General features: G+C 66.9%; 4 protein-coding genes across 7 annotated transcripts; all 4 read left to right on the plus strand.

Annotated features, from left to right (window-relative positions):
• Window positions 1–207: 207 nt before the first annotated feature.
• Window positions 208–7,476, plus strand: CPXM1 (carboxypeptidase X, M14 family member 1). Its single transcript, XM_037388727.1, has 14 exons — window positions 208–526; window positions 1,285–1,395; window positions 2,112–2,221; window positions 2,713–2,852; window positions 2,928–3,012; window positions 4,157–4,307; window positions 4,462–4,550; window positions 4,631–4,754; window positions 4,966–5,162; window positions 5,283–5,462; window positions 5,595–5,892; window positions 5,963–6,102; window positions 6,581–6,683; window positions 7,025–7,476. The coding sequence occupies exons 1-14, from the start codon at window positions 208–210 to the stop codon at window positions 7,285–7,287; spliced, it is 2,310 nt and encodes a 769-aa protein (XP_037244624.1). The 3' UTR covers window positions 7,288–7,476.
• Window positions 7,477–7,554: 78 nt separating this feature from the next.
• Window positions 7,555–9,739, plus strand: LOC119148498 (probable N-acetyltransferase camello). 4 transcript variants are annotated; one of them, XM_037388740.1, is made up of 2 exons: window positions 7,555–7,987; window positions 8,604–9,739. In XM_037388740.1, the coding sequence occupies exons 1-2, from the start codon at window positions 7,816–7,818 to the stop codon at window positions 9,275–9,277; spliced, it is 846 nt and encodes a 281-aa protein (XP_037244637.1). In that variant the 5' UTR covers window positions 7,555–7,815; the 3' UTR covers window positions 9,278–9,739. The 4 variants fall into 4 exon arrangements, with proteins under 4 accessions (XP_037244637.1, XP_037244647.1, XP_037244656.1 ...); XM_037388750.1 differs by lacking the exon at window positions 7,555–7,987 and adding an exon at window positions 8,026–8,079; XM_037388759.1 differs by lacking the exon at window positions 7,555–7,987 and adding an exon at window positions 8,027–8,108.
• A 627-nt stretch (window positions 9,740–10,366) lies between these two features.
• On the plus strand, window positions 10,367–13,123 carry LOC119148513 (probable N-acetyltransferase CML5). The gene is given in 3 exon segments (XM_037388782.1): window positions 10,367–10,674; window positions 11,588–11,942; window positions 11,944–13,123. Coding segments are annotated over 2 exon segments (687 nt in total). The 5' UTR covers window positions 10,367–10,674; window positions 11,588–11,600; the 3' UTR covers window positions 12,289–13,123.
• A 934-nt stretch (window positions 13,124–14,057) lies between these two features.
• On the plus strand, window positions 14,058–24,406 carry VPS16 (VPS16 core subunit of CORVET and HOPS complexes). Its single transcript, XM_037388796.1, has 24 exons — window positions 14,058–14,181; window positions 14,852–14,940; window positions 15,051–15,148; window positions 15,947–16,075; window positions 16,444–16,588; window positions 16,655–16,770; window positions 17,129–17,251; window positions 18,133–18,188; window positions 18,364–18,453; window positions 19,022–19,116; window positions 19,846–19,922; window positions 20,152–20,283; window positions 20,392–20,519; window positions 20,939–20,974; window positions 21,156–21,264; window positions 21,336–21,470; window positions 21,557–21,665; window positions 21,890–21,987; window positions 22,091–22,195; window positions 22,686–22,763; window positions 22,951–23,120; window positions 23,224–23,320; window positions 23,478–23,581; window positions 23,901–24,406. Exons 1-24 carry the CDS (start codon window positions 14,129–14,131, stop codon window positions 24,043–24,045), a joined length of 2,517 nt encoding a protein of 838 aa, XP_037244693.1. The 5' UTR covers window positions 14,058–14,128; the 3' UTR covers window positions 24,046–24,406.
• The last annotated feature ends 92 nt before the right edge of the window (window positions 24,407–24,498 follow it).

Below are 24,498 nucleotides of genomic sequence, written 5' to 3' on the forward strand. Positions count from 1 at the left end.
GGCGCGGCCCGGCGGAGCGGTGCAGGCAAGCAGTGCGGGCAGGGGAGCGGGTGCGGGCAGTGGCCCTGCCCCGGCTGGGGGGCAGCGGGGGCTGGCGGAGGGGCGGGGGCGGGCCGGGCCGGGGGCGGGCAGGCAGGGCCGGGCAGGCAGCTCGGGGCCTCTCCGCTCCGCTCCGCTCCGCTCCGCTCCGCTCCGCTCCGCTCCGCCATGCCGGGGCTGCCCCTCGCTCTGCTGCTGCTGCTGTTGGCCCCCCCGGCGCCCCCCGCCCGGGCGGCGCCCCCCCGCAGCACCCCCCGCCCCCGCGGGATGACGGCTACCCCCGCCGAGCCCGGCCGCCCCGGCGCCCCGGGGATGGGCACGGGCACCGCGGCGGCCCCCCCCGAAGGCACCGCGACGGCCCCCCCGAGAGGCACGGCATCGGCCCCCTCGAAGGGCGCGGCGGGGGGGTGGCCGGGCAGCGCAGCCCCCGCTAGCCCTGCCCCCCCCGAGCGCGGCAGCCCGAAGGAGATGGGGCCCGGGGCCACAGGTAGGGGCGGGGGGGGGGGGGGGGGGAGAGGGGGGGGCAAGCGGGGCGGGGAGGGAGTGTGTGAGTGTGTGCAAGTGTGAGTGCACCCGTGTGAGTGTGTGTATGAGTGTGTGAGCACAGGCGTGTGCACAGCTCCATGTGCAGGGGTATTTGTGCACAAGTGTGTGTGTGCACGGCTGTGAGCACAGGATTAGGTGTGCATGGCTGTGTGCAGAAGAGTGTGTGTGCAGGGCTGTGCATGCAGGGATGTGGGTGCATGGCTGTGCAGAGCAGTGTGTGTGCACAAGTGTGTGTGGGAAGGGGAGTGGCTTAAAGTGTGTGTACACAAGTGTTTGGCTGTGTGTGTGCGTGCAGGTATGGACATGCGTGTGGTTTGCGTTTGCATCTGTGCCTGAGCATGTGTGATTGTGTGCTCTGTGTGTGTGTCTGCATGTGTGTGGTTTCTGTGTGCACATGAATTGCATTTGAGTGTGTGTGCAGCATGTGTATGCATGCATGGGTGTGTGCGCCTGCTGTGCGTGTGCTGGGGGCTGAGCACACCTCTGGGGCTGCGCTGCAGCCTGTGTGGGGTGAGGGGGTGCCCCAGGGTGTCCCAGTGGGTGCTGGGGACGGTGTGGGAGTGTGTGTGTGGGTGCACGTGTGTACGGGGGTGATGGGGTGCAAGTATGTTTGGGTGCCTGAGGGCTGGCTCCTGCCCTGGATCCTGTGTGGGTGGCCCCAGACCCCACCACCCTGGGGGTCCCTGTGCCTGTCTCCAGCCCCAGCACCCAGGAAGAAGCTGGTGCGGGTCAAAGTTGTGAAGAAGAAAGTGGTGAAGAAGAAGAAGCCAAAGGCTCCGGCCAAGGATGCAGCTGCCCTGCAGGAGCCCCGTACGTATGCTCAGTGCCAGGGGCCAGGGGCCTGTGGGGCTGCATGTACACCTCTGTGTTGTGCACACACCCCCAGCCGGCAGCTGGGCTCTAGGTGCTGGGGTGTGCACCCACACGCCTCGGCACCAGCACCCACACCTGTGGGGAACAGCCCCAGCCCTCTCCCTGCGCTCAGGGTGGGGGGCGCAGCCACCACCCTGGCCGGGCACGTGCCGTCACACACAGATGGCCCCCGTGCTGTCACACACGCACAACTGGCAATGCTCTGCATGTGACGGCACAGAAACACCCCCTGCAAACTGTGTGCACATGGACACACTTGTGTGTGCGGGCAGCCCCGCATCATGCAGTGAGGGTGGGGGATGCTGGCAGGGCTCCCCCTGACCTCTGCCCTCCTGCTGTGTGACGGAGAGCGGGGTTTGCGTGACACAGAGCCGTGTTTGTCGTGGCTGGGGGGGCCCAGCCGCATTCCTGTGCTGGGGGCTGGAGCTGAGGGTCTTACCCATGCATGGGCATCTGGGAGCGGGGCCGGCGTGGGTGGCGGGCAGGAGCCGGCACAGACAGGGCTGCTGTGCCTTGCTGGGCTGACACATGTCCTGCAGCGCAGCGCAGCACTGCCAGCCATCACCCCATGGCCCGTGGAGAGGGGCACGAGGTGGGGACAGCCATGCATGGGAGTGTCTGAGTGAGCCCAGCCCCCTCTGCTCTGCCCCTAGAGTGTCCCCCCCTGGGGCTGGAGTCCTTGCGGGTGCTGGATTCCCAGCTGCGAGCCTCCAGCGACAAGCGCTATGGCCTGGGTGCCCACCGCGGGCGCCTCAACATCCAGGTAGGACAGGCAGCATGTGCATGGTGTGTGCGTGATGCTTGCATGGTATATGGCATGTGCATGGCATGTATGTCCTCTGTGTGTGGTGTGCACAGTGTGCACAGTGTGTGCATGGCATGTGTGCACTGGCATGTGCATGGGGTGTGTGATGTCTGCGTGGCATGTGGCACGTGCATGGCATGTGCATGGCAAATGCAGTGTATGTATGGTGTGTGCATGGCATGTGAATGGCACATGTGCAGCAGGGGGTCTCCAGCATGGACCCCCCCCATCCCACCATGGCTGGTAGGAGCCAGGGCTGCCAGCAGCACTGGGTCCCCCTCCCATGTTGGACAGGGGGGCTCCACCATGGCCCCTTGAAGCCGTGCACCCAGATCACCATGCCGGTGCCATGCTATGGGGGCACAGCGGGGTGGGGGGCACACAGGTGGTGGGGACATGTGGTGGGCAGGGCGCTGCATCTCCTGCCCCTGACCCTCCCCAACACACAGTCAGGGCTCTACGATGGGGACTTCTACGACGGTGGCTGGTGTGCAGGGCAGGAGGACACGAAGCAGTGGCTGGAGGTGGATGCCCGCCGGCTCACCAACTTCACCGGGGTCATCACGCAGGGGCTCAACTCCATCTGGACGTAAGGCACAGGGCAGGGCCAGCCCCGGGTGCTGGGTGGGGGGCCAGGACCCCACTGACCCACTCCCCTGTGCAGGTACGACTGGGTGACGTCCTACAAAGTCCAGGTCAGCAATGACACGTACACATGGCATCCGTGCCGCAACGGCACCGAGGAGGCGGTAGGTGCTCCCAGGGAGCATCCCTGGGCAGGGGTGGTGGGAGTGGGGGACACCCTAGCACCCCCAGCCCACCCAGCTTCCCAAGCAGAGCAAGGGCACGTGGGGGTTAACTGTGCTGGCTGGCGCCAGGCTGTGACCGAGCTCTGTTGCCTTTGGCCTCCCCACCCGCCAGCATCCTCCAGCACTTCCCTGGGCACCGGGCACAAAGGCTGCTTGTCCCCAGCTGCTGACCCAGTCACCTGCCAGGCCCCCCTGGTGCACACATGTGAGCACGGCGAGGGTGTGCATGGGTGTGCGTGGCACAGCCAGCTATGCCCGAAGGTGAACACAGCAGCCTGGTGCATGGGTGTGTGTGTGCGAGCACTGCACATGCAGTGTCACGCATGTGTGCAAGGACAGAGCAAGTTTTGGGGCTCCCGGTGCCAGGGATGAGTTTGAGGTCCCTGTGCCAGGGATGTGCCATGGTGGGGTTTGGGGGTCCTTGTGCCAAGGCTGTGCCATGGTGGGGCTTGGGGGTCCCTGTGCCAGGGCTGTGCTGGGGTGGGTTTGGAGGTTCTTGTGCCAGGGCTCTGCCACAGTCATGTTTGGGGGTCCCTGTGCCAAGGCTGTGCTGCAGTCAGGTTTGGGGGTCCCTGTGCCAAGGCTGTGCTGCAGTGGGGTTTGGAGGTCCCTGTGCCAGGTCTGTGCCACGGTGGTGTTTGGGGGTGCCTGTGCCAGGGCTGTGCCACAATCAGATTTGAGGGTCCCTGTGCCAGGACTGTGACATGGTAGGGTTTGGATGGCCCTGTGCCAGGGCTGTGCCAGTCAGATTTGGGGGTCCCTGTGCTCGTTCCTGGGGACCATGCTGGGGACCTTCCCCTGTGGGTGCTGGGGTGGCGGGTTTGGGGGGCAGAGCAGCACGGACGTGCCAGTGTCAGGACTCTGGTTCCTCGGTGGTGCTGGGCTGCCCCCCCCCTCTGCAGCCTAATGTCTGCTCCTCATTAGGGGCTGGAGGGGGGCCAGGGGAGGCCTGGGCCGGCTGGGCTGTGGTGCCTGTAACCCTTTGGACCCTGGCAGGCAGCTCCCCTCCATCCCTGTGGCCCCCAGCCAGGTCCCCCCCCCTGGCACAGTGACTCAGAGGGGCTTCGTCCTCTTGCCCCTGCAGGTGTTCCCCGGGAACAAGGACCCCGAGACACCGGTGCTCAACCTGCTGCCCTCGCCAGTGGTGGCACGGTACCTGCGCATCAACCCCCAGACGTGGTTCGCCAACGGCACCATCTGCCTGCGGGCAGAGGTGCTGGGCTGCCCCCTGCCAGGTGGGTGCCCACTGCCCCTCGCCCCCACCTGCCACTGCCCCGGATGGGCATGCTGCCGGGGCTGTCCCCAGGGTTGGAGTCTGGGCTGTTGCCGCATCCTGGCATCTCTGACTGTCCCCTCTTGTCCCCTCCATGCCTGCCTGGCTCCCCACAGACCCAAACAACATCTACGCCTGGCAAAGCCAGCCCCTGCCCAGCAGCAAGCTGGATTTCCGCCATCACAACTACAAGGAGATGAGAAAGGTGGGTCAGGGCAGGAGCAGGGGGTCTCCGCACCCCCGGGTGTCCCTACACCCTGACCCAGGGTGCTGTGCCTTCCCCAGCTGATGAAGCGGGTGAACGATGAGTGTCCCGACATCACCCGCATCTACAGCATCGGGAAGAGCTACCTGGGCCTCAAGATGTATGTGATGGAGATCTCGGACAACCCCGGGCAGCACGAAGTGGGTGGGTGCCCTGTGGCTCCAGGACAGGGACAGGGGGTGACAGCTGGGGTGGCTGGGGACACCCACGCTGGCGTGGGATGGGCATGGGTTGACTGGGGATGCCCAGGCTGGTGCAGGATGGGGACGGGGTGGCTGGGAATGCCCAGGCTGGCATGGGGCATAGAGGACCGAGTGGCCAGGGCCCCACATCCACCACATGCTGTGCCTGGCAGGCGAGCCAGAGTTCCGCTACGTGGCGGGGATGCATGGCAATGAGGTGCTGGGCCGGGAGCTGCTGCTCAACCTGATGGAGTACCTGTGCCGGGAGTTTCGGCTGGGCAACCCCCGCGTGGTGCAGCTGGTCACCGAGACCCGCATCCACCTCCTGCCCTCCATGAACCCCGACGGCTACGAGACTGCCTACAAGTTGGTAGGGTCAGGCTGCCGGGCCCCAGGGTGCTAAGCACCGACGTGCTGTGAAGCTGTCCCGGCACTGGTCCCCGGTGACCCCGTCCCCTCACCGGTCCCTGGTGACCTCGTCCCCTGGCAGGGCTCGGAGCTGTCAGGCTGGGCCATGGGCCGCTGGACCTACGAGGGCATCGACCTCAACCACAACTTTGCTGACCTCAACACGGTGCTGTGGGATGCTGAGGACAATGACCTGGTGCCCCATGAGTTCCCCAACCACTACATCCCCATCCCCGAGTACTACACCTTCGCCAATGCCACGGTGAGCTTGGCCCGTGGGCACCCCAACATCTGCCTGTGGAGTCTCAGTCACGTGCCCTAAGGAGGGAGAGATGGGAGCCGTCCCCCCTTTCTGGGACCTGCCACAGCCCCCTTTGACGCGAGATCCCCCCAGGTGGCCCCCGAGACGCGGGCGGTGATCGACTGGATGCAGCGGTACCCCTTCGTGCTGAGCGCCAACCTGCACGGGGGAGAGCTGGTGGTCACCTACCCCTTCGACATGACCCGCACCTACTGGAAGGCGCAGGAGCTGACACCCACTGCCGATGATGGGGTCTTCCGCTGGCTGGCCACTGTCTACGCCACCTCCAACCTGGCCATGGCCAGTGAGGAGCGACGCCTCTGCCACTACGATGACTTCACCCGCTTCGGCAACATCATCAACGGGGCCAACTGGCACACAGTGCCTGGCAGTGAGTGGGTGGCTGCAATTGGGGGGCGGGGGTCTGTGGACCCCCCTGACGCCCCCTGCATCCTGCACAGGCATGAATGACTTCAGCTACCTGCACACCAACTGCTTCGAGATCACGGTGGAGCTCTCCTGCGACAAATTCCCGCACGCTTCTGAGCTGCCGGCCGAGTGGGAGAACAACCGGGAGTCCCTGCTGCTCTACATGGAGCAGGTGAGGGACAGGGAGTCCCGGGGGGAGCCATGCTGTGGGTTCCCGCGGGGGACACGGATGTCAGAGTGTTGGCAGGGGCTGAGCAGGTGGCAGCCAGGTTGGGGTCCCCAAACAGGCCCGAGGTTCCATCTATTGCCCTGCAGGCATGGAGCATCGACTCGCTGTGTGAGGCAGGTGTGCCTCCATGTCTGGGCAGGCACGTGCTCTGCATGGCGCAGGTGTGCGCCCCACATGTGTGCAGCCTGCGGGGTGCCCATGCTGGCACGTGCCGCATGTGGCAGAGGGGCGCATGTGGGAGTGTGTGTTGTGCCACCTGTAGCACACCTGTGCCATGGCACCATGCGCTGCGCCAGGCTCTGGGCACGAACAACGCCGAGGGTGGCATGTGGGTGTGAACGTGGGTGTGCATGCGTGTGAGCATGCGTGTGCCACCTGCACGCCTGCTCCGCCAACGCACGCTCTGGCCCACTGCTCCCAGGTGCACCGTGGGATTAAGGGGGTGGTTCGGGACAGGGACACGGAGCAGGGCATTGCCAACGCCGTCATCTCTGTGGATGGCATCAACCATGATGTTCGGACAGGTACGGTGGGATGGGGTGGAGTGGGCTAGGGATGGGATTGGGGATGGAAATTGGATCAGGGTGGGGATGGGAATGGGGTGGGGATGGGATTGGGGATGGGACTGGGGTTGGGAACGGGATGGGGTTGGGAATGGGATGGGGGATTGGGATAGGAATGGGAATGGGATGAGGTTGGGAATAGGGGTGGGGAGGAGCGTGGGACTGAGGGTAGAGATGGGACGGGGACAGGAACAGGACTGGGGATGCGAATGGGATGGGGCTGGGGACAGGCGGGAGGCTGGGGCTAGGTGCGTGGCACCGCCGATGCCCCAGGGGGCACCGGCCCCCCGCGCCCCCCGCAGCCTTCGACGGGGACTACTGGCGGCTGTTGAACCCGGGCGAGTACGAGGTGACGGCGCGGGCCGAGGGCTACGAGGCGGCCACCCAGCCGTGCCGCGTCTCCTACGAGAACGTGCCCACCCCCTGCAGCTTCCGCCTGGCCCGGCTGCGGCCGCGGCGGCTGCAGGGGCGCCCGGCGGGGGGGGCCCGGCCGCCCCCCGACCTGCTGCTGCGGCTGCGCCGCCAGCGCCTGCGCCGCCTTCGCGCCCACCGCCGCGCACCCTGAGCGGGGGTGTCCCGGGCCGCGGGTTCGGCCGGGGGGCTCGGCGGGGGGCGCGGGGAGCCGGGGCGGGAGCGGGTGCTCCCGACATCGCCGCTGTGCGGGTGCCCCCAGTAAAGCTGCCTGTGCTGCCGCCGCGCCTGCTGCCGGGCTCTGTCGGGGGGCGGCCGGGCGGCGGGGGAGTGGTCCTGCCCCACAGATCGGCCCGGGGGGCGTCGGGTCCTGCCCCGCGGATCGGGGCGTGGGGCGCGTGGGGCGTCGGGTCCTGCCCGACAAATCGGCCCGAGGGAGCGGGGGGTCGGATCCAGCCCCACTGATCGGCCCGGGGGGACAGTGGGGTCGGTGGGGCCGGTCCTGCCCCCCGGCCCAGCCCGGGCCCTTAGCAAGCCCCGCCCCCTCGTAGTCCCGCCCCGTCGTAGCCCCGCCCCCTCATTCTCCGCCTTTGCCCTGAAGGTTAATGGCGGCCCCGCTGACGGAAGCCCCGCCCCCCCGCGCGCTCGTCCCGTACTCCGCAGGCTCCCTTCCACCTGACAGATGCCCCGCCCTGCGTCGTCACCGTGTCCCCTCGGCGGGTTGGCCCCCGCCGCTTCTCGCTGGGCGCCCATTGGCTGCTGGCGCCGGGGGGGCGTGTCCACGGGGCCAATGGGCGCGAGTCCCGTCGGTGTGAGGCGGGCGCTGCCGCGGCGCGGTGCGGGCGGAGGGCGCGGTGAGTGGGGGCGGGGCAGGGGGACCGGGGTTGCTGGGGCGGGCCGGCTGTGCTGGGACCGGACGGGGGTGCTGGGACCAGGGGTGCTGAGAGTATGGGGACACGGGCGGGGGTCCGGAAGGTGCTGGGACCGGGGGGGCACGGAGGGTGCTGGGGGGGGAGTCTGTGGGTTGCTGAGACCGGGGGGTGCTGGGGGGGGGGTCGGGGGTGCTGGAGCCGGGGGACACTGTGGGGGGCTGGGGCTGGGGGGTGCTTCAGGCATGGGGTCACGGAGGGGGGAGGCCCTAGGGTGCTAGGACCTGGGGGGTTGTATGGGCTGGGGTGTGGCCAGGGGTTCTGGGAGTGGGGAGACACCGAAGGCGGTGCAGGGGGTGCCAGGAGGGTCGCGAAGGGGGGCTGAGGGGGCCCACAGTGTGTGAGGGGGGTACTCTGTGGGGAGGTGGCGGGGAAGGGTCCCTGGAGGTGGGGGAGAGGGCAGGCCAGGCCAGTGGGGTGCAAGGGGGTGTCGGTGGGCTGGGGGCAGCCACTGCCCTGTCCTGGGCTCGGTGGGACCCTGGGCCAGCCCCGTCGATGGGGGTCGCTTTCGAGGCCTGAGCCCCCCTCCTTCCCGTGCCAGCACCCACCATGGTGGAATTCCGGATCCGGCTGTACCGTGAGGATGACTACGAGGCAGTGCGCGAGGTCTTCGCCACTGGCATGAGCGAGTACGTGCCAGCACTGTGCCTGCACGTGCTGCGGCAGCCCTGGGTACTGCTGGTGCTGGGCTGCACCTTCTGCCTGCTGCTGGCCAGTGCCCGCTCGCTGCTGCTGCCTGTGCTGGCCCTCACCCTGCTGCTGGCCCTGGCCCGGCACCTCCTGGGCTATGCCTGGAGCACCTACATCGACCGCTGCCTTGGGGACGACCTGCAGGACATCGCGGCCACCTACGCCGAGAACGCCGGTGCCCAGTTCTGGGTGGCGGAGGCGGACGAGAGGGTGGTGGGTACGGTGGGCTTGCGGCCAGCCGACGGCACTGACGGGGAGGTGGTGCTAAAGAGGATGTCGGTGAGGAAGGACTACCGTGGCCTGGGCATTGCCACGGCACTGGGCCGCACTGCACTGGCCTTCGCGCGGCAGCGCGGCTGCCGGGCCGTGGTGCTCAACACGCTGATGCTGCAGCACGAGGCTCGAGCCCTCTATGAGCGCCTGGGCTTCCGCCAGCAGCGCCACTACGTCCTGCCCACCATCTACGGCCGCTTGGCCAACTGCACCATCACCACCTACCGCTACGACCTGTCCGGCACGCCCTGAGCCCCACCGCGGCACTGGCACCAGCACAGCCAGGCGGACCCCCGAGGGGAGCTGTGCCCAGAGCCCTGCCACGCCAGCTGTGGTGCGGGACGCTGCTCTTGACCTGGCCTGTTGGCCATGGCGTTGCAGCGGGGTGCCGGGACCCCCACGGCTCATGCCCTGCTGTGGAGCTGCTCCGGCGCTGCTTCTCAGGGAGCATGCGGTGTGCTGGCACAGGGGGTAGAGACCCTTGTGCCACGCGCGGTGGGGGAGCGGCAGGGTGGCGGAGGTGCCGCACTGCTCACTACCAAGCCCTGCCTGGGGGGGTTTGCTGTGGTGATGCCATGCCTGGCCCCCATGCCTCTGTGTCCCCTGGGGGCCCATGGCTGCCTGAGGGGGACCCCCAGTTGCACCCCCCTCAGCAGTGCCCGCGGGTTGGGTGCTGTACCCATGTGGGTGGAGAAATAAAGGACCCACCGCAGTGCTGGGCTGGGTTGTTCTTCCCGTGCTGGGGTCGTGGTACCAGTGGGATGATGGGGGGGTCCCTGGCACCACAGGGACCTCCACAGCATCCCCACGGGAAGGGGCTGGTGTGGGGCTGGGGGTCTGGCACCGATCTGGAGCCATGGGGCATTGCTGTAAGCCCATGGGACAACCCTTACACATCTCTCCCAGACTCCCAGTACCAGTGTCAGTGGCCAGCCAGTCCCCGGGAGGAGGACACGTGCCCTGGGTGGAGCCCATCCCCCAGGGTCCCCTGAGCCCCCACCTTTACCTCTGATGGCCTTTGCTCGGGGGACAAAAGGTGCCTTGGCTATGAGCCGAGCCTGGCACCGGTGGCGCTTGGCTCTGGGCAAAGGCCCGGTGGGGCTGGGCTGGCCGGTACCCCCCTGGGAGGAGCTCGGGGTGGAAGGGGCTGTCAAAGGTGTTACGTGTCCCTTCATCCCCCCCCCCCCCCGCCGGCGGCGGAAGGGGCCCGGTGCCAAAGCATCCTCTCTCTTCGGGCGGCTCCGGGGGGCGGGCGGCGGGCAGAGGCGCCGCCGAGGCCCCCCCCGCACGGCAGCGGCCCCCCCGCGTTCCGCCAGGCCGAGCCGCCCGGGGCCGGGTTAGGGCGGCAGCCCGGGAGCGGGGGGGCAGCGCCGCCGTCGGCGCCTGCGCTGCCCGGCCCCTCAGCCCCGGGAAGGGCGAGCCAGGGGTGCCGCTCGGTGCCGCCGCCGGAGCGCCCCCCGCTTGGCCGGACCCCCGGTGGGCGGAGCGGGCCGGCAGCTTTCGGCGCCGCGGTGGGAGCCGGGGGACGGGCCCGCGCCGGGAAGCAGAGACGCCCCCTGGCAGAGGGGCTGCCGGCGCCCCGGGGGCGGGCCGGGGACTACCCGTTTGCCCGGAGGACCGCGGCCCCGGTCTGAGGAGCGGCGGAGCCGGTAGCTACTGGCGCGGGGAGCTGGGGGTTTGCGGGGGAGGCGGGGGGACCCGGCGGGTGGGGGGGCTGAGGCCGCGCGCTCCCCCGTAGCCCTCCGTAACGAGGCCGGTGCGGACCCCGCGGGGGTTTCGGCAGCTCAGGGTCCCCCCCAGGAGCCGCCCCCGCGTGGGGTCCCCGTCCCTGCGAGTGGGGGCACAAGCCCGCGGCGCGTCCCGAGCAGCCCCCGGGTGGGGCTGTGCCCGGCGCCCCCCGGGCCCCTGCCGTGGCAGCACGGGCAGAGGACAGGCAGCCGCCCGGCCCGTGCCCAGCGCCGGGGGTGCCGGGGTCCCGGGGCTGCTCTGGTGGCGGGGGGGGACAGGCACCCCCACGTCCTCCGGGGTCTCCCTTTGCCGCCCCCAGGCCCTGCTCCCGGGTGTCCTGGCCCGACCCCGCTCCCCGCAGCCTGGGGCGGGTGGGATGAATTGCTGGGACCCCGTGGAGAGGGAGGCAGGACCACCAGCCTGCTCGCCCCCCACCTTCATAGGGACCCCCACTGTGGGGCCAGCCCCGGTCCTGCTGCTGCTCCTGGGGGAGACAGGGAAAACCGGGATGAGACAGGTGATGCTGGGAGGGATCCGTGGGGTCCCCAAGCAGGGAGAGAGGTGTGGGAGGAGGAGCGGGGCAGGGACCCCACTGGGGCTGAGGGCTGCCACAGGCAAAGCTGGCAGTGGTGGTTTCACAGGTGATGATGGTGGGGAGCGACGCCAGGCGCAGGCTGGTGCCTGGCCGATGGGTGCAAACGCAGCCACATGGCACTGGGATGGCAGTTCCTGCTCATTTGCCAGCTGTGCCATACCGGTGATGGGGTCCGGGGGTCCTCTGGGGGTTTGTGTCCGAGGTGGGCACTGCCCTGACGCCCCTGTGCTGTGCCGCAGGTGCCAGTAGCCCATGGCGTCCTACCGCATCCGTCAGTACCGGGAACAGGACTACGACGCCGTGCGGACCCTCTTTGCCCGTGGCATCTTGGAGCACGCCTCGGCTGGCTACCGCCACGTCCTGCGCTCAGCACGGGCTCAGCTGGGGCTGCTGGTCCTCTTCGCGGCAGTGCGGACAGTCGTGGGCTACTGGGTGCTAGGGCTGGGGGCCGTGGCCTTGGCGCTGGTGGCCATCTGGCTCCTGGTCCGCTCCTTCAGTACGTCCTATGTGCGCCAGGCACTGAGCACCGACCTCTGTGACATCCCCACCAGCTACCTGCGGGCACCCGACTCCTGCTTCTGGGTGGCTGAGGCTGGGGGGGGCCGTGGTGGGCATGGTGGCCGTGGCACCACCGCAGGATCCGGCTGAGAGAGGGGCCGCCCTGGAGCTGAAGCGAATGTCAGTCAGCAGGGACTACCGGGGCCAGGGCATCTCCAAAGCGCTCTGCGGGGAGGTGCTGCGCTTCGCCCGGGCACGGGGGTATGGGGCGGTGGTCCTCTCCACCTCCATGGTGCAGGTGGCAGCCCAGCGGCTCTACGAGGGCCAGGGCTTCAGGAAGGTGGGCGCCTTCAGCCCCTCGCTGCTCGGCACTCTCCTCTGCTTCCAGATCTTCCAGTACCGCTGTGACCTGCCCGGCCGTGCTGCAGCCTCGCCACACTAGGCACTGCCACGGCACCCAGGCCCCAGCACATGAGGCACTGCCGTGGCACCCCTGACCCCAGCCCTGGCACATGAGGCACTGCCGTGGCACTCCTGACCCCAGCCTTGGCACATGAGGCACCACTGCAGTACACTGACCTCAACCCTGGCGCATAAGGCACTGCCATGACACCCCTGACACTGTCCTCAGCACACAAGGTACCACTGCAGCATCCCCAGCCCCAGAACGTGAGGCACAGCCACGGCACTCCTGACCCCAGCCCTGGCACATAGGGCACTGCCATGGTACCCCTGATGCTGGCCTCGGCATGCCAGGCGCCACTGCAGCATCCCTGGCCCCGGAATGTGAGGCACATCCACGGCACCCCTGACCCTGACACGAGGCACCACCATGGCACTCCTGATCCCAACCCTGGCACGTGAGGCGCTGCTGTGGCACCCCTGACCCCAGCCTGGCACGTGAGGCACCACTGTGGTACCTCTGACCCCAGCCCTGGCACATAAAGCACCGCCATGGTACCCTTGACGCTGGCCTTGGCATGTGAGGTACCAGTGCAGCATCCCCCGCCCCGGAATGTGAGGCACAGCCATGGCACCCCTGGCCCCAGCCCTGGCACATGAGGCACCACCATGGCACACTGATGCCAGCCACCACTGCAGCATCCCTGGCCTCAGCACACCAGGCCCCACCATGGCACACCGACCCCAGCGTGGGAGGCGCTGCCGTGGCACACCGACCTTGGCACGTGAGGCACTGCCATGGCACCTGTGTAGGGCCGGCTGCTGGGGCCTTTCCTAGTTCTCTAGTGGTGACAAATAAAGGGACACCTGTGGGAGCACTGCGTGGGGTGTGCGCGCGTACACACGTGTGCGGGTGTGCAAGCCGGCGTGTTCCCCATGTGTGTGGGTGTGTGTACGCATGTATGCAGGCGTGCAAGCTGGTGTGTTCCCTGTGCGTGTGGCCGCAGGCAGGGCCGTGCTGTGCATGTGCCTGCAACTGTGCATGTGCCTGCGTGGCTGCATGCGTGTGCGCCTGTGTGCCCGTGCGTGGCAGTGTGCCACTGCGTGTGCCAGCACGCGCCTGCCAGCCCCCTTCCCCGCTGCCTCCATGCCTGCCTGGCCGTGGGGTCGGGGGGCCGGGACGCCACGGGGACACCTGGGAGGACATGTTGGGGGACGCTGCAGGGATGCCTTGGGGGCACCTCGGGGGGCACCTCAGGGACATGTTGGGGACACCTCGGGGGACACTGCTAGGACACTTGGGCACGGACCTCAGGGGGACACCTTTGTGAGGCTTTGGGGGATGCTGCAGGGACACCTCGGGGACGCTTTGGGGGGCGCTGCAGGACACCTTGGAGACGCCATGGAGGACACCGCAGGGACACCCTGGGGACGCTTCGGGGGACACAGCAGGGACACCTTGGGGACACGTAGGGCAACAGGGGCATTCCGGGTTCCCAGGGTACGAGGACCCCCGGTGCTGGGGACAGGGGACACCAGGGACCCCCGAGATGCTGGCGGGGTGTGTGTGCGTGTCTGTCATTCAGGGATGGTGACAGGGGACCCCGTGGGGCCCGGGAGCGGGAGGGAGGCCGTGCCCTCACTCAAGATGGCGACGGCGCCGATCCGCCGTGACCTCACCCACGATGATGGCGATTCCCTTTCACGCTCCCGATGCCCTCACTTAAGATGGCGACCACCGTGGCGGCGTCGCGGGGCGGGGCGTCGCGGGGCGGGGCGTCGCGGGGCGGGGCGTCGCGGGGCGGGGCGGGGCGCGGCGGGCGGAAGCGCAGGCAGAGGCTGTGCCACCGGCAGCACCCGGTTCAGTTCGGCCCGGCACCATGGACTGTTACACGGCCAACTGGAACCCGCTGGGCGAGGAGACCTTCTACCGGTGAGGGGCGGCGGGGGCGGCTTGGGCCCGGCACCGGCCGGAGGCGGCCCCTCCCCAGCCCTGGGGCCGGCCGCGGGGGTCCCGGGGCTGCTGGGGGGGGTCCTAAGGCTGCCTGTGGGCCCTGGGGCCGGCTGGGGGGGTCCCAGAGCTCCTTGGGGGTCTCAGGACTGCTTATGGACCCTGGGGATAGTTTGGGGGGTCCCGGGGCTGGTTGGGGGTGGTCCCATGGACCTTGGGGCCGACTGAGGGGGTCCTGGGGCTGCTCAGGGGGTCTCAGGGCTGCTTGTGGGCCCTGGGGCTGGCCGGGGGCGTTCTGGGGGTGTTCGCGGGGTCTTGTGGACTTTGGGGTTGGCTGGGGTGGGTCCCAGAGCAGCTCAGGGGTTGCAGGGCTGCTCACGGTCCCGGGGGCCAGCCAAGGGGGGTCCTGGGGCTGCTCAGGGGGTCTCATGGACCATGGGGCTGGCCAGGGGGATCCTGGAGCTGCTCAGCGGGTCTCAGGGCTGCTTATGGACCCTGGGACCAGCCAGAGGGGTCCTGGGGCTGCTTGGGGTGTCCTGGTACAGCCACTGGTCTTGGGGCTGGCTGGGGGGTGGGCACCATCCCCAGACCCCTGTCCTTGCGTCTGCCACCTGTCCATCCATCCGCCCGTCTGTCCATCTGTTGCCCACAGCAAGTTCGAGCTGTACACCATGGAGTGGAGCCTAAAGGAGGACCTGCGGGACTGCATGGTGGCGGCCGCCCCGTATGGAGGACCCATAGGTAGGGCCAGGCCCTGGCCCCCTGGGAATCCGTGCCGGGGCTGCCCTGACCCCCCGGCCGTGATGTCAGAGGGGCCGTGGTTCAGGCAGGCTGTCCCATCCCACCCACAGCTCTGCTGAAGAACAACACCCGCAAGGAGAAATCCCCCAGCGCCCGCCCACTGCTGGAGATCTACTCTGCCTCGGGGCTTCTCCTGGCCAGCATGCCGGTGAGCTGGTGTGGGGTCGCTGTGTCCCCCCCCTTGGAGCTGTGCCTTGGGTGCTGCTGTGACATGCCAGGGAGCCCTGGCCACCACCTAGGGGGACACCAGGGGCTGCAGCTCTCTGCCCCTCGCAGCAATAAGTCTGTGGGCAGGATGGTTGTGGAAAGGCTTGGTGGCACCACTGAGAGGGTGCAGCGCTGTGTGGCTGGGTTACGGGCTGGGTGTTGTAGGTGAATCACTCGGCTGTGAGGCCAGCAGCTGCCTCTGCCTGTGCCACTGGTTTGTGTGCCCTTGGGCAGCTCCTCTGGTCTCTCTGGGGGGGCACATGTCCTCGGGCACCCTGTGTTCTCTGGGGCAATGGCTTCGTGCAGCTCTGCAGCCCCCTGAAAGCTTTGGAAAAACCGCTTAGAAGTGGTGGTGTGCTCAAGGGGAAAGTAGGGGAAGCTGTAGGGGGAAGAAGGCTGCCTAGCCCTGGGAGAACTGTGGGATCAAGGTACCTCTGGACGTCATCTAAGAGGAGGATGGGGTGGGAAAGGGAGCTGCAGCATTGGTGCTGCAGGAGGAGCATCCCTTCCCTGATGCCTGGGGCTGTGGCGGCCGCAGGGCAGTGAGACGTGGAGGAACAGGGAAAGCTGCTGCAACTGCAGGGCCCTGCAGAGCCAGGGCAGCCAGGGGCATCAGACCTCCAGATGCCCAATGGTGGCCATTGGCTTCATGTATGCCTCCTGGAGGAGAGGTCTGTGGGGCTGGGCTGGCTGGGAGCTGAGCAGCCCCATGATGCGCTCACGTGTGTCCTGTCCGCAGTGGAAGAGCGGCCAGCTGGTGCAGCTGGGCTGGACGGCCAGTGAGGACCTGCTGTGCATCCAGGAGGATGGCACCGTTCTCATCTACAACCTCTTCTGCGAGTTCATGCGCCACTTCAGCATGGGCAATGTGAGTGTGGCAGGCTGGGGAGCTCAAGGGATGCCCAGGGTTGGGTTTGTGTGACAGAGAAATGATTGCTGCGAGGCCTCGCCAAGTGCTCCCCCAGCCCCACAGGGTACAGTGGGGAGCCTGGGGCTCTCTCAGCCTCCCTGCAGGGCTGCCTGCCCTCAAGAACAGGCTGGCAACCATGCCCATGGCCCCTGGGACCAGAACGATTCCCTCGTTGCTGCAGGAGCGAGGCCTGTCTGAGCTGGGACAAGTACCAGCAGTGCAGCCCCAGGCTGGGCTCGCTCACCCCCAGGGTGCTTTTGCTCCTGGAGCAGCGGCAGTGTGGTGCTGAGCCCCAGTCCGAGCCCACCACTCTCTCCATGACACAGGAGGTGCTGCAGAACCGCGTGCTGGAGGCAAAGGTCTTCCACACTGAGTACGGCACCGGTGTGGCCATCCTCACCGGCGCACACCGCTTCTCCCTCACCACCAACATCGATGACCTGAAGCTGCGCAGGATGCCCGAGGTTCCCGGTGCGTCCCGTCCCCATTACCCCCAGCTCCGGCTGGGTGTGGGGACCTGACGCTGGTGCCTGGCAGGTCTGCAGAAGCCGCCTTCTTGCTGGGCTGTGCTGTCCCAGGATAGAGTCACCATCGTCTTGCTGGCGGTCGGACAGGACCTCTACCTCCTGGATAACACTTCCTGCTCCATGGTGGTGAGTGAGCCCTGGCGGGTGTCTGCAGGGAGCAGGGTGGTCTGCAGCCCCCCCATGCGCACTGTCAGGTCCTTCCCCTGTCCCCTGCTGTCCCGTGGGATGCTCTCCTGCCACCAGCACACACCGGTGTAGGTCCTTCCTCCTGCTGTCCTGCAGGCAGGCATGTACAGCGGGGACATCTGGCCCCATCCTGGCCAGGGGCAAAGGAGTGAGGGTTGAGCAGGCGCAGGGTGGGAGGGGACATCCCAACTCTGACCAGCCCTCAGCCCCTTATGCAGCGTCGGTGCTGGCGTGTGGCACATTTGTGTCCCTGGAGCATGCCCCCCAGGGTGTAACCCTCACCCTTTCCCCGTACCAGACCCCCCCTGGCATGAGCCCCTCTGCTGGCACCTATCTGCAGATGGCTGTGTCCTTCAACTACCGCTGCCTGGCACTCTTCACCGACACTGGCTACATCTGGATGGGGCTAGCCACACTGAAGGTGAGTCTCTCCCTCCCCTCCCCGTGATGGGGCATCAGGGTGTCAGCCCACCCCTCTGCTCCCTGTCTGGCAGACAGATCCAGCAGCGTAGGGTGTCTGCACAGGTTCCCTGGGGCTCCCCATGGATTCAGGGCTGCAGGTCGGCCTCGCTGCTGTCTGCAGGTGTCTGCTCTCAGGACATCCACCCTTTTCTGTTCTTCACCTGATTTTAGACCTGACTCCCCACTTTTTCTGTTTCTGGACCCACCTTTTTGCTGGCATTGCACGTCCCTTTCCCTGTCTGAACTCCCCCCAGATAAACAGCCCACCACAAATTATTGTTTCCCTGCTGGTTGCTGGTCCCAGTACCATTTTCTGGGCAGCCCCAGCCTTATCACCACTGCTGGTGTGGTCGCTTCAGCGTAGGGGCCTTGCTTGTAAGTCATGGTCCTCCCCTGCAAATTTCCCTGTGTTGTGTGCTGGTGATGTGCTGGTTGCCTTCTGTGCCCTCTGAGACCGATCCTTCTTCTTTCGCCTTCGTTCACTTACTGGGTTTCAGTTGAGCATAAGCAGCTGCTTTCTCTATGTGCAGGCATGCCGTGTGCTGCAGCAGCGGAGGAATGTTTCTCACACTTGGTTTAAGTGCTCATGCAGCATCCCTGTCCTTCAGCTGTGTCGGCTGCAGCCCTGGCTGCCCCCAGGGCCAGAGACAGGCTGGGTGCTCCCATGGGACCTGCTCACGGCACAGCACCCATGCTCCCGGTGTCCGTTACAGCTTGGGCTGTGCTTCTCAACCCTGGCAGCTCCCCTCAGCACGTGGCCCTGGTGCGCATGCAGTGCCACCCATCTCTGCAGCCCACACGATGCCACTGACCCCCTGACCCAGCTCTCTCCTGCTGCAGGAGAAGCTCTGCGAGTTCCACAGCAGTGTCCGATCTCCACCCAAGCAGATGGTTTGGTGAGTGGTCTCCCTGCCCCTGGTCCTGCAGACCTGCTCTCTGCCGGTACCTTGAGCCTTTGCCAGGGTCTTCTCGGCTCTGCGGCCACCTTGCTGCTCGCTGGGATGAGCAGGACCCTCGCGCATCTCCGTTCCATGCATGGGGGGCTGCAACGGGGCTGGGGCTCCCTGGCAGGTGCATGCGTCCCCGGAGCCGGCAGCGTGCTGTGGTCGTGACCTGGGACCGGCAGCTGATGGTGGTGGGCAACTCCACGGAGTGCATCCAGTATCCTTTGGGGAAGAGGGACACCAGTGTCGTTTCCAAAGGCCAGCCCAAACTGCAGGCTGCCGCAGGCCCTCCTTGGGCCACCACTGGCTGTCATGGACCCTGGTATCCCTGGAAGCCCCCTCGGTGTCAGTGGCCCCAGGGTGGTCGGAGGAGGCTGACTGTTCTCTGTGTAGTTCTGTTGTAATCTCCCCTGTCCAGCCCGGTATGGTACAGCAGCAAAACCTCCTCCTGTCTGTCCCCCTGGCCCTTGTCCCCCTTCTCGGACCCTCCCTGCCAAGGGGATCCTGCTCCCCTCTGGTGCTGGGAGCCACCAAAGCCCCTGTGGCTAGGAGCACTGGCCCTGCCAAGATCCAGTCCCAATTCCAGGAGAGCTGCTGTGGCTGGGGGGGATTCCTGTCTCTCCAAAGTGCTGAGCCCACACCCTGCTGACTCTCCATGGAAAAGGGAGGTCACAAGCCACAGCCCTATGGGGATGTGGGCTCCAGGAGGTTCCTCTGTGGCATTGCTGGGGCTGGGCTGTATCCAGAGCTGCTTTCTTCCTGCGAGCCCTTATTAAGGAGCACAGATTTGTCCTGGATGAGGACTCCTACCTGGTGCCCGAGCTGGATGGGGTCCGGATCTTGTCTCGCACCTCCCATGAGTTCCTGCACGAGATCCCAGGTGAGATGGTGTTGGGTGGCGAGGCTGTGTGGGACCCCCTGCGTCTGGGTGGGCAGGTCTCTCCAGCGCCCAGGCTGTGGCCTGTCACTGTGTCCAGCTCTATGTGTGTGGGTCCAGCCCACCCAGTTCTTTCTGGAGACTCGAGGAGTGGTGAGACCCCCCACAGCAGAGTAGAGCTGTGCCCTGAGCCCCACCAGCCCCTGAGCGCAGGGCTCTGAACCCAGCCCATCACCTGGCCCAGGGCTCCTGCTTTCCCAGCACTGGGCCAGTTCTGGTCCCCTCCTTTGCCAGCTCTGTGTCCTGAGGCAGGGCTGCTCCCACTCCTCCCGCTGCCACAGCCCCCACACTTTGAGCTGAGGCCTGGCACAGCTTGGCACGCCTGTTCCTTGCCTCCCACACTGCTGCCCTCCTTGCTTTTCCAGAGCGGAGCTGCCATGGCTGTGGGGTGGAATAGCTCCTTGGGAATGCGTGGGTCCTGGCAGCTGCCCCTGCCTCCGTCTCTTGGACCCTTGGATTGGTGTTTACTGGGGGCTACAGTCACAGCTCTGCCCGGCTTCTTAGCCGACGGTGGCCGTGCTCCCGCTCTGATGAAGGACAGTGCTGGCACGGGCTCTCCTGGAGTCCCAGAGCTGGGCAGGGATGGTGGGGGAGCAGGCTGCAACAGGTGCAGGTGATGTGCCTGGGCTGGGGCAGCCTCTCACATATTCTTTTTTCCTTCCATCTCTGCAGAGGCCAGCCAGGAGATCTTCAAGATTGCCTCCATGGCCCCGGGAGCACTTCTGCTGGAGGCACAGAAGGAGTATGAGGTACGGCCCGCTGCCCTGCTCTGGGTCCTGCCCACCCCTGGGGAGGTTGGGGTGGCTCTGATGCAAACTGCTGCCAGTGTTATCCCGCAGTGAGGGGAAGGGGGAGATCCCGGAGGTCCCTGCTGGGGCCAAGGTACCAGGGCAGGGCTCCCTTGGCCCCTGATCCCAGGGGTGCTGGGGCTCCTGGGGCTCACCCTGACCGTTGAGTACCTTGCTGTGCTCCCTGCAGAAGGAGAGCCAGAAGGCAGACGAGTACTTGCGGGAGATCAAGGACCAGAAGCTGCTCCCGGAGGCGGTGAGCCAGTGCATTGAGGCAGCCGGCTACGAGCATGAGCCGGACACCCAGAAGTCGCTGCTGAGGGTGAGCGAGGCAGAGGGAGGCTTTGGCTGCAGCTGAAGCAGTCTCCCTCGCAGCTGGCAGTCATGCTGTGGCCGGTGCAGCCCCAGCATCGCACACCTCTTCCCACAGGCAGCGTCCTTTGGGAAGTGCTTCATCGACAAGTTCCCCCCGGAGAGCTTCGTGCGCATGTGCCAGGACCTGCGGGTGCTCAACGCCATCCGGGACTACCAGATCGGCATCCCCCTCACCTTCACCCAGTATCCTCTGTGGGACAGCGCACGAGGGATGATGCTGGGCCAGGTGCAGGATCTGGCCTAGGCAGGATCAATGCTGCCTGGGGCTCCGGGCCCTGCTGGGGTGGCCACCTCACAGGTGGAGCGAGACAAGGTGGGGAGAGCTGCAGAGCTGCTTAGCTGCTGGTGCTGTGGGTTCAGGCACCAGCTGTGCCCCATGCCCCATGACGGGGGTCTGTAGCTGAGACCTCTACACTCATCGCACCCTGCAGAGCCGGTCTGCGGTGCTGGCCGAGCCGAGCTGGCCCTATGGCTCTATGTGCCGGGGCTGGCCGCAGTGTGTCAGGCAGGGATGCTGCCAGGATGGAAGCAGGTGCTTGGCATGCGTTGCCTGTGCTCTGTGGGGTTTTGCAGTCCCAGATGTCCCTTGACTGCCCCCACAGATACAAGCGGCTCACTGTTGAGGTCCTGTTGGACAGGTAAGAGTCCCCACGAGTCGGGCACGACAGCCCTGTCCCCAGGTAGCCTGGGCTGAGGCAGTGTCTGGCCATGTTGTGGTCCCCGTCCCTGTGGTCCCAGTCTCCCTGGCCAGGGGCTGAGCTGCTCGGCTCCTCGGACACGTGTGGGGCCACACCATTGACCCACTGTGTGCCGCACCAGGCTGGTCCTGCGGCGGCTCTACCCCCTGGCCATCAGAATCTGCGAGTACCTGCGCCTCTCGGAGATCCAGGGTGTCAGCCGCATCCTGGCCCACTGGGCCTGCTACAAGGTAAGGAGGCAGCTGGGGGGGCTCTGCCCATCTGGGGCTGTGCAGAGACCTCTCCGCTCACGCCCTGCCAGGTGCAGCAGAAGGACAAGTCTGATGAGGAGGTGGCCCATGCCATTAACCAGAAGCTGGGTGACACACCGGGCATCTCCTACTCTGAGATTGCTGCCCGGGCTTATGACTGCGGCAGGACAGAGCTTGCCATCAAGGTCTCTTGGCTGGGGCTGTAGCATGGGTGAGCCAGGGGGGGTCACGCCTGGTGGCCGTGCACTGACAACCACTCTGCTGCCTGCAGCTGCTGGAGTATGAGCCACGCTCCGGGGAGCAGGTCCCGCTGCTGCTGAAGATGAAGCGGAGCAAGCTGGCCCTCAGCAAAGCCATTGAGAGTGGGGACACTGACCTGGGTGAGGGCCAGGGCTGGGCGGAGGAGGGGGGAGGGTTTTGCGGTCTGGGGGAGCCCATTCGTAGCTTTGTGCCCTGTGGAATGAGGGTGGCGGGAGCTGCTTGAGCCCTGTGGGGAAGTGCTGACCCTCGGCGTGGGGCTCGGGACGTCCCCTCGTCCGCCAGGGCTGGCCGTGTGGGGGTCAAGGGCCCGTCCCCCTCTCCTGAACTGCGCTGTTTGCCCCAGTCTACGCTGTCGTGCTCCACCTGAAGAACGAGCTGAATCGTGGCACCTTCTTCATGACGCTGCAGAACCAGCCGGTGGCCCTGAGCCTGTACCGCCAGGTAGGGGCTGCGGCCGCATGCCTGGCTCCCGGCAGCCATGCTGTGGCGGAGGGGTGCAGCTCCCTGTCCCCGCATGCCCTGAGACCCGCTTGTTGCTCCCCAGTTTTGCAAGCACCAGGAGCGGGAGACGCTGAAGGACCTGTATAACCAGGACGACAATCACCAGGAGCTTGGCAACTTCCATGTCCACTCCAGCTACTCGGAGAAGGTCCGTGCCCGGCAGTGGGAGCAGGGAGGAAGGGCTGGTGGGCTCTGGGCTGCCGACTCCTTGCCCAGGGAGCTGCGTGGCCCGGGAGAGCCAGCGCACTGGGGAAGGGGCAGGGGGAATTTCACGCCTGGTAGCTGCCTCTGCCCTATGCAGCTCAGCACCAGCCAGAGGGGTTTTCCCCCTCCACATGCTCAGGCCATGGGAAAGGGGCTCCCCAGCTCATACCTCGGGGCTCTGTGCTAGCAGACACCCAGCCCACCCTGCCTGTGCTGGGAGGTCGGGATCCCACTCGGGGCGAGGCAGGATGCAGCCCTCTGGCCATCTCTGGGGGTCAAGCAAAGCATCGCAGAAACGGAGCCTTGCCTTGGCTGTGTCTCGGCACCAGACACCCCTCGCACCTCACCTGGGGCGCTCTGGGGGTGCTGCCCGATCCCCGCAGTGTGGCATCCGTGCTGGCAGGGGCTGAAGCGGTTGTGCTCTGTGTCTCCAGCGCATTGAAGGGCGAGTGGGAGCTCTGCAGAATGCCCTGGACGAGTACTACAAAGCCAAAAATGAGTTCGCTGCCAAGGTGAGCTTGGCCAGGGCTGGGGAGATGCCATGGGGTGCTGCCGGGGGGCACGAGGCTGCGGCTGGGTCACCTCTGCTCAGTGGGACATTGCTGCTCCACCTGCCTTGCTCTGTGGCTGAGGCTGGGTGGGCTGCTGCCATCGCTTGCTGGGGCAAGGGCCCCTTCAGGCTGGTGCTTTGCTCCCCAGGCCACAGAGGATCAGATCAAGCTCTTGCGGCTCCAGCGACACCTCCAGGAGGACTTTGACAAGCCCTATCTCGACCTCTCGCTCCATGACACTGTCTCCAACCTCATCCTGGACGGCCACCACAAGCGAGCCGAGCAGCTCTACCGCGAGTTCAAGATCCCCGACAAGAGGTGGGTCCCGGGGAGGGCTTCTCCACGTGGCAGCCGTGGGGTGGCAGTCAGGGGGCTGCGGGGGGCAGGCAGCGGGAGGAGCTAGCTTGATCTGTGTCCCCAGGTACTGGTGGCTGAAGATCAGCGCCCTGGCCAACCGTGGGGACTGGGAGGAGATGGAGAAGTTCTCCAAGAGCAAGAAGTCGCCCATTGGGTACCTGGTAAGAGCTTTCCCCGTGGGAGTGGGGCCAGCCCTGCCTGGTGGGCAGCTGTGGGGCAGCAGGAGCACACTGTGTGCAGCAAGGGCTGAAGGTGGGGGGCTGGGGGGGGCCGGCAGCCAGCCTCACCGCCCTCCCACTGGGCTCCTCTCCTCCCCAGCCCTTTGTGGAGATCTCGGTGAAGCACCACAACCGCTACGAGGCCAAGAAGTATGCGCCCCGCGTGACCCCCGAGCAGCGTGTCAAAGCCTTCGTCCTGGTGGGGTGCGTTGGTTTGGCCCCCTCCTGGGGGCGTCGGGGGGAACAGCGTGGGGTGCAGGAGGTAGGGTCGGAGCCCACAGGGGCAGCTGGTTCCTCATGCAGCGGTGCTGGGGTCTTGGGGGGCCTGGGGGTGGATGAGACCCCCTGCAGGAGCATGTGGGTGATGCTGAGGGGCACCTGGACCCTCGTGCTCCACAGTCAGTGCAGGCTGCTGGAGGGGCCTGCCCTTGCTGTGGCTGGGGCCTGTAGGACAGGGGGGAACGGGGGCTGGGGCTCCCTGTCCTGGCCCCCCAGCCCCCCCAGCTGCCCTTCTCTGCTGCAGGGACCTGGACCAGGCGGCCGACGCTGCCATTGAGCACAAGAATGAGACCGAGATGAATTTTGTCCTGTCCAAGTGCACTGCCAGCACCGACACCGCCGTGGCCGAGAAGCTGAACCGGGCTCGAGCCCAGCTCCTGAAGAAGTGAGCCCCAGCCCGGGGGGCCCTGCCCTGGCCTCTTGCCTACCATGCACTCCAGGGGGGCTCTGTCCCCCCAGTCCTGCCACTTGAACCACTCCGGGCTTCCCAGCCCTTTGCCCCCAGTCCAGGCTCCCCTCCCCCTCACTGTGGGGGCGAGGGTGGGGGGACAGAAGGGTGTCTGTGCCCTGGGCCGGCGCAGGGGGCACCCTGGCAGCGCCCCCCTCGCAGCTGCTCCGAGGTCTTCCTCGCTGGCTGCAAAACGCAGCGGCGGGACCCCCCCAGTGCCGGTGCAGCCTCTGCCCAGCTGCGGGCAGGTGGCTCCCAGCCCCCTGCCTGGTTCAATAAAGAGAAGAGCTCGCTGTCCTGCCTCGGGTGAGAAATGCTTGGCACCCTCAGCCCCGCTCAGCGCCCCTCCCGCCGCTGCTCAGCCCCCCCCCACCCCGCGGTGAGTGGGCACAGG

Source organism: Falco rusticolus, chromosome 1 (genome assembly GCF_015220075.1).
Source record: "Falco rusticolus isolate bFalRus1 chromosome 1, bFalRus1.pri, whole genome shotgun sequence".
NCBI classification, from domain to species: domain Eukaryota; kingdom Metazoa; phylum Chordata; class Aves; order Falconiformes; family Falconidae; genus Falco; species Falco rusticolus.

What these genes read in the sequence shown, in the direction of transcription:
- CPXM1 (XM_037388727.1), top strand. Translation starts at nt 208, where the DNA reads ATGCCGGGGCTGCCCCTCGCTCTGCTGCTGCTGCTGTTGGCCCCCCCG. An exon ending in GCAACGGCACCGAGGAGGCG is followed by an intron (nt 3,013 to 4,156) that starts GTAGGTGCTCCC and finishes TTGCCCCTGCAG; the next exon opens with GTGTTCCCCGGGAACAAGGA. An exon ending in CCCCGGGCAGCACGAAGTGG is followed by an intron (nt 4,755 to 4,965) that starts GTGGGTGCCCTG and finishes TGTGCCTGGCAG; the next exon opens with GCGAGCCAGAGTTCCGCTAC.
- LOC119148498 (XM_037388740.1), top strand. Translation starts at nt 7,816, where the DNA reads ATGCCCCGCCCTGCGTCGTCACCGTGTCCCCTCGGCGGGTTGGCCCCC. An exon ending in CGGTGCGGGCGGAGGGCGCG is followed by an intron (nt 7,988 to 8,603) that starts GTGAGTGGGGGC and finishes TTCCCGTGCCAG; the next exon opens with CACCCACCATGGTGGAATTC.
- VPS16 (XM_037388796.1), top strand. Translation starts at nt 14,129, where the DNA reads ATGGACTGTTACACGGCCAACTGGAACCCGCTGGGCGAGGAGACCTTC. An exon ending in TTCAAGATCCCCGACAAGAG is followed by an intron (nt 23,121 to 23,223) that starts GTGGGTCCCGGG and finishes CTGTGTCCCCAG; the next exon opens with GTACTGGTGGCTGAAGATCA. An exon ending in AAAGCCTTCGTCCTGGTGGG is followed by an intron (nt 23,582 to 23,900) that starts GTGCGTTGGTTT and finishes TCTCTGCTGCAG; the next exon opens with GGACCTGGACCAGGCGGCCG.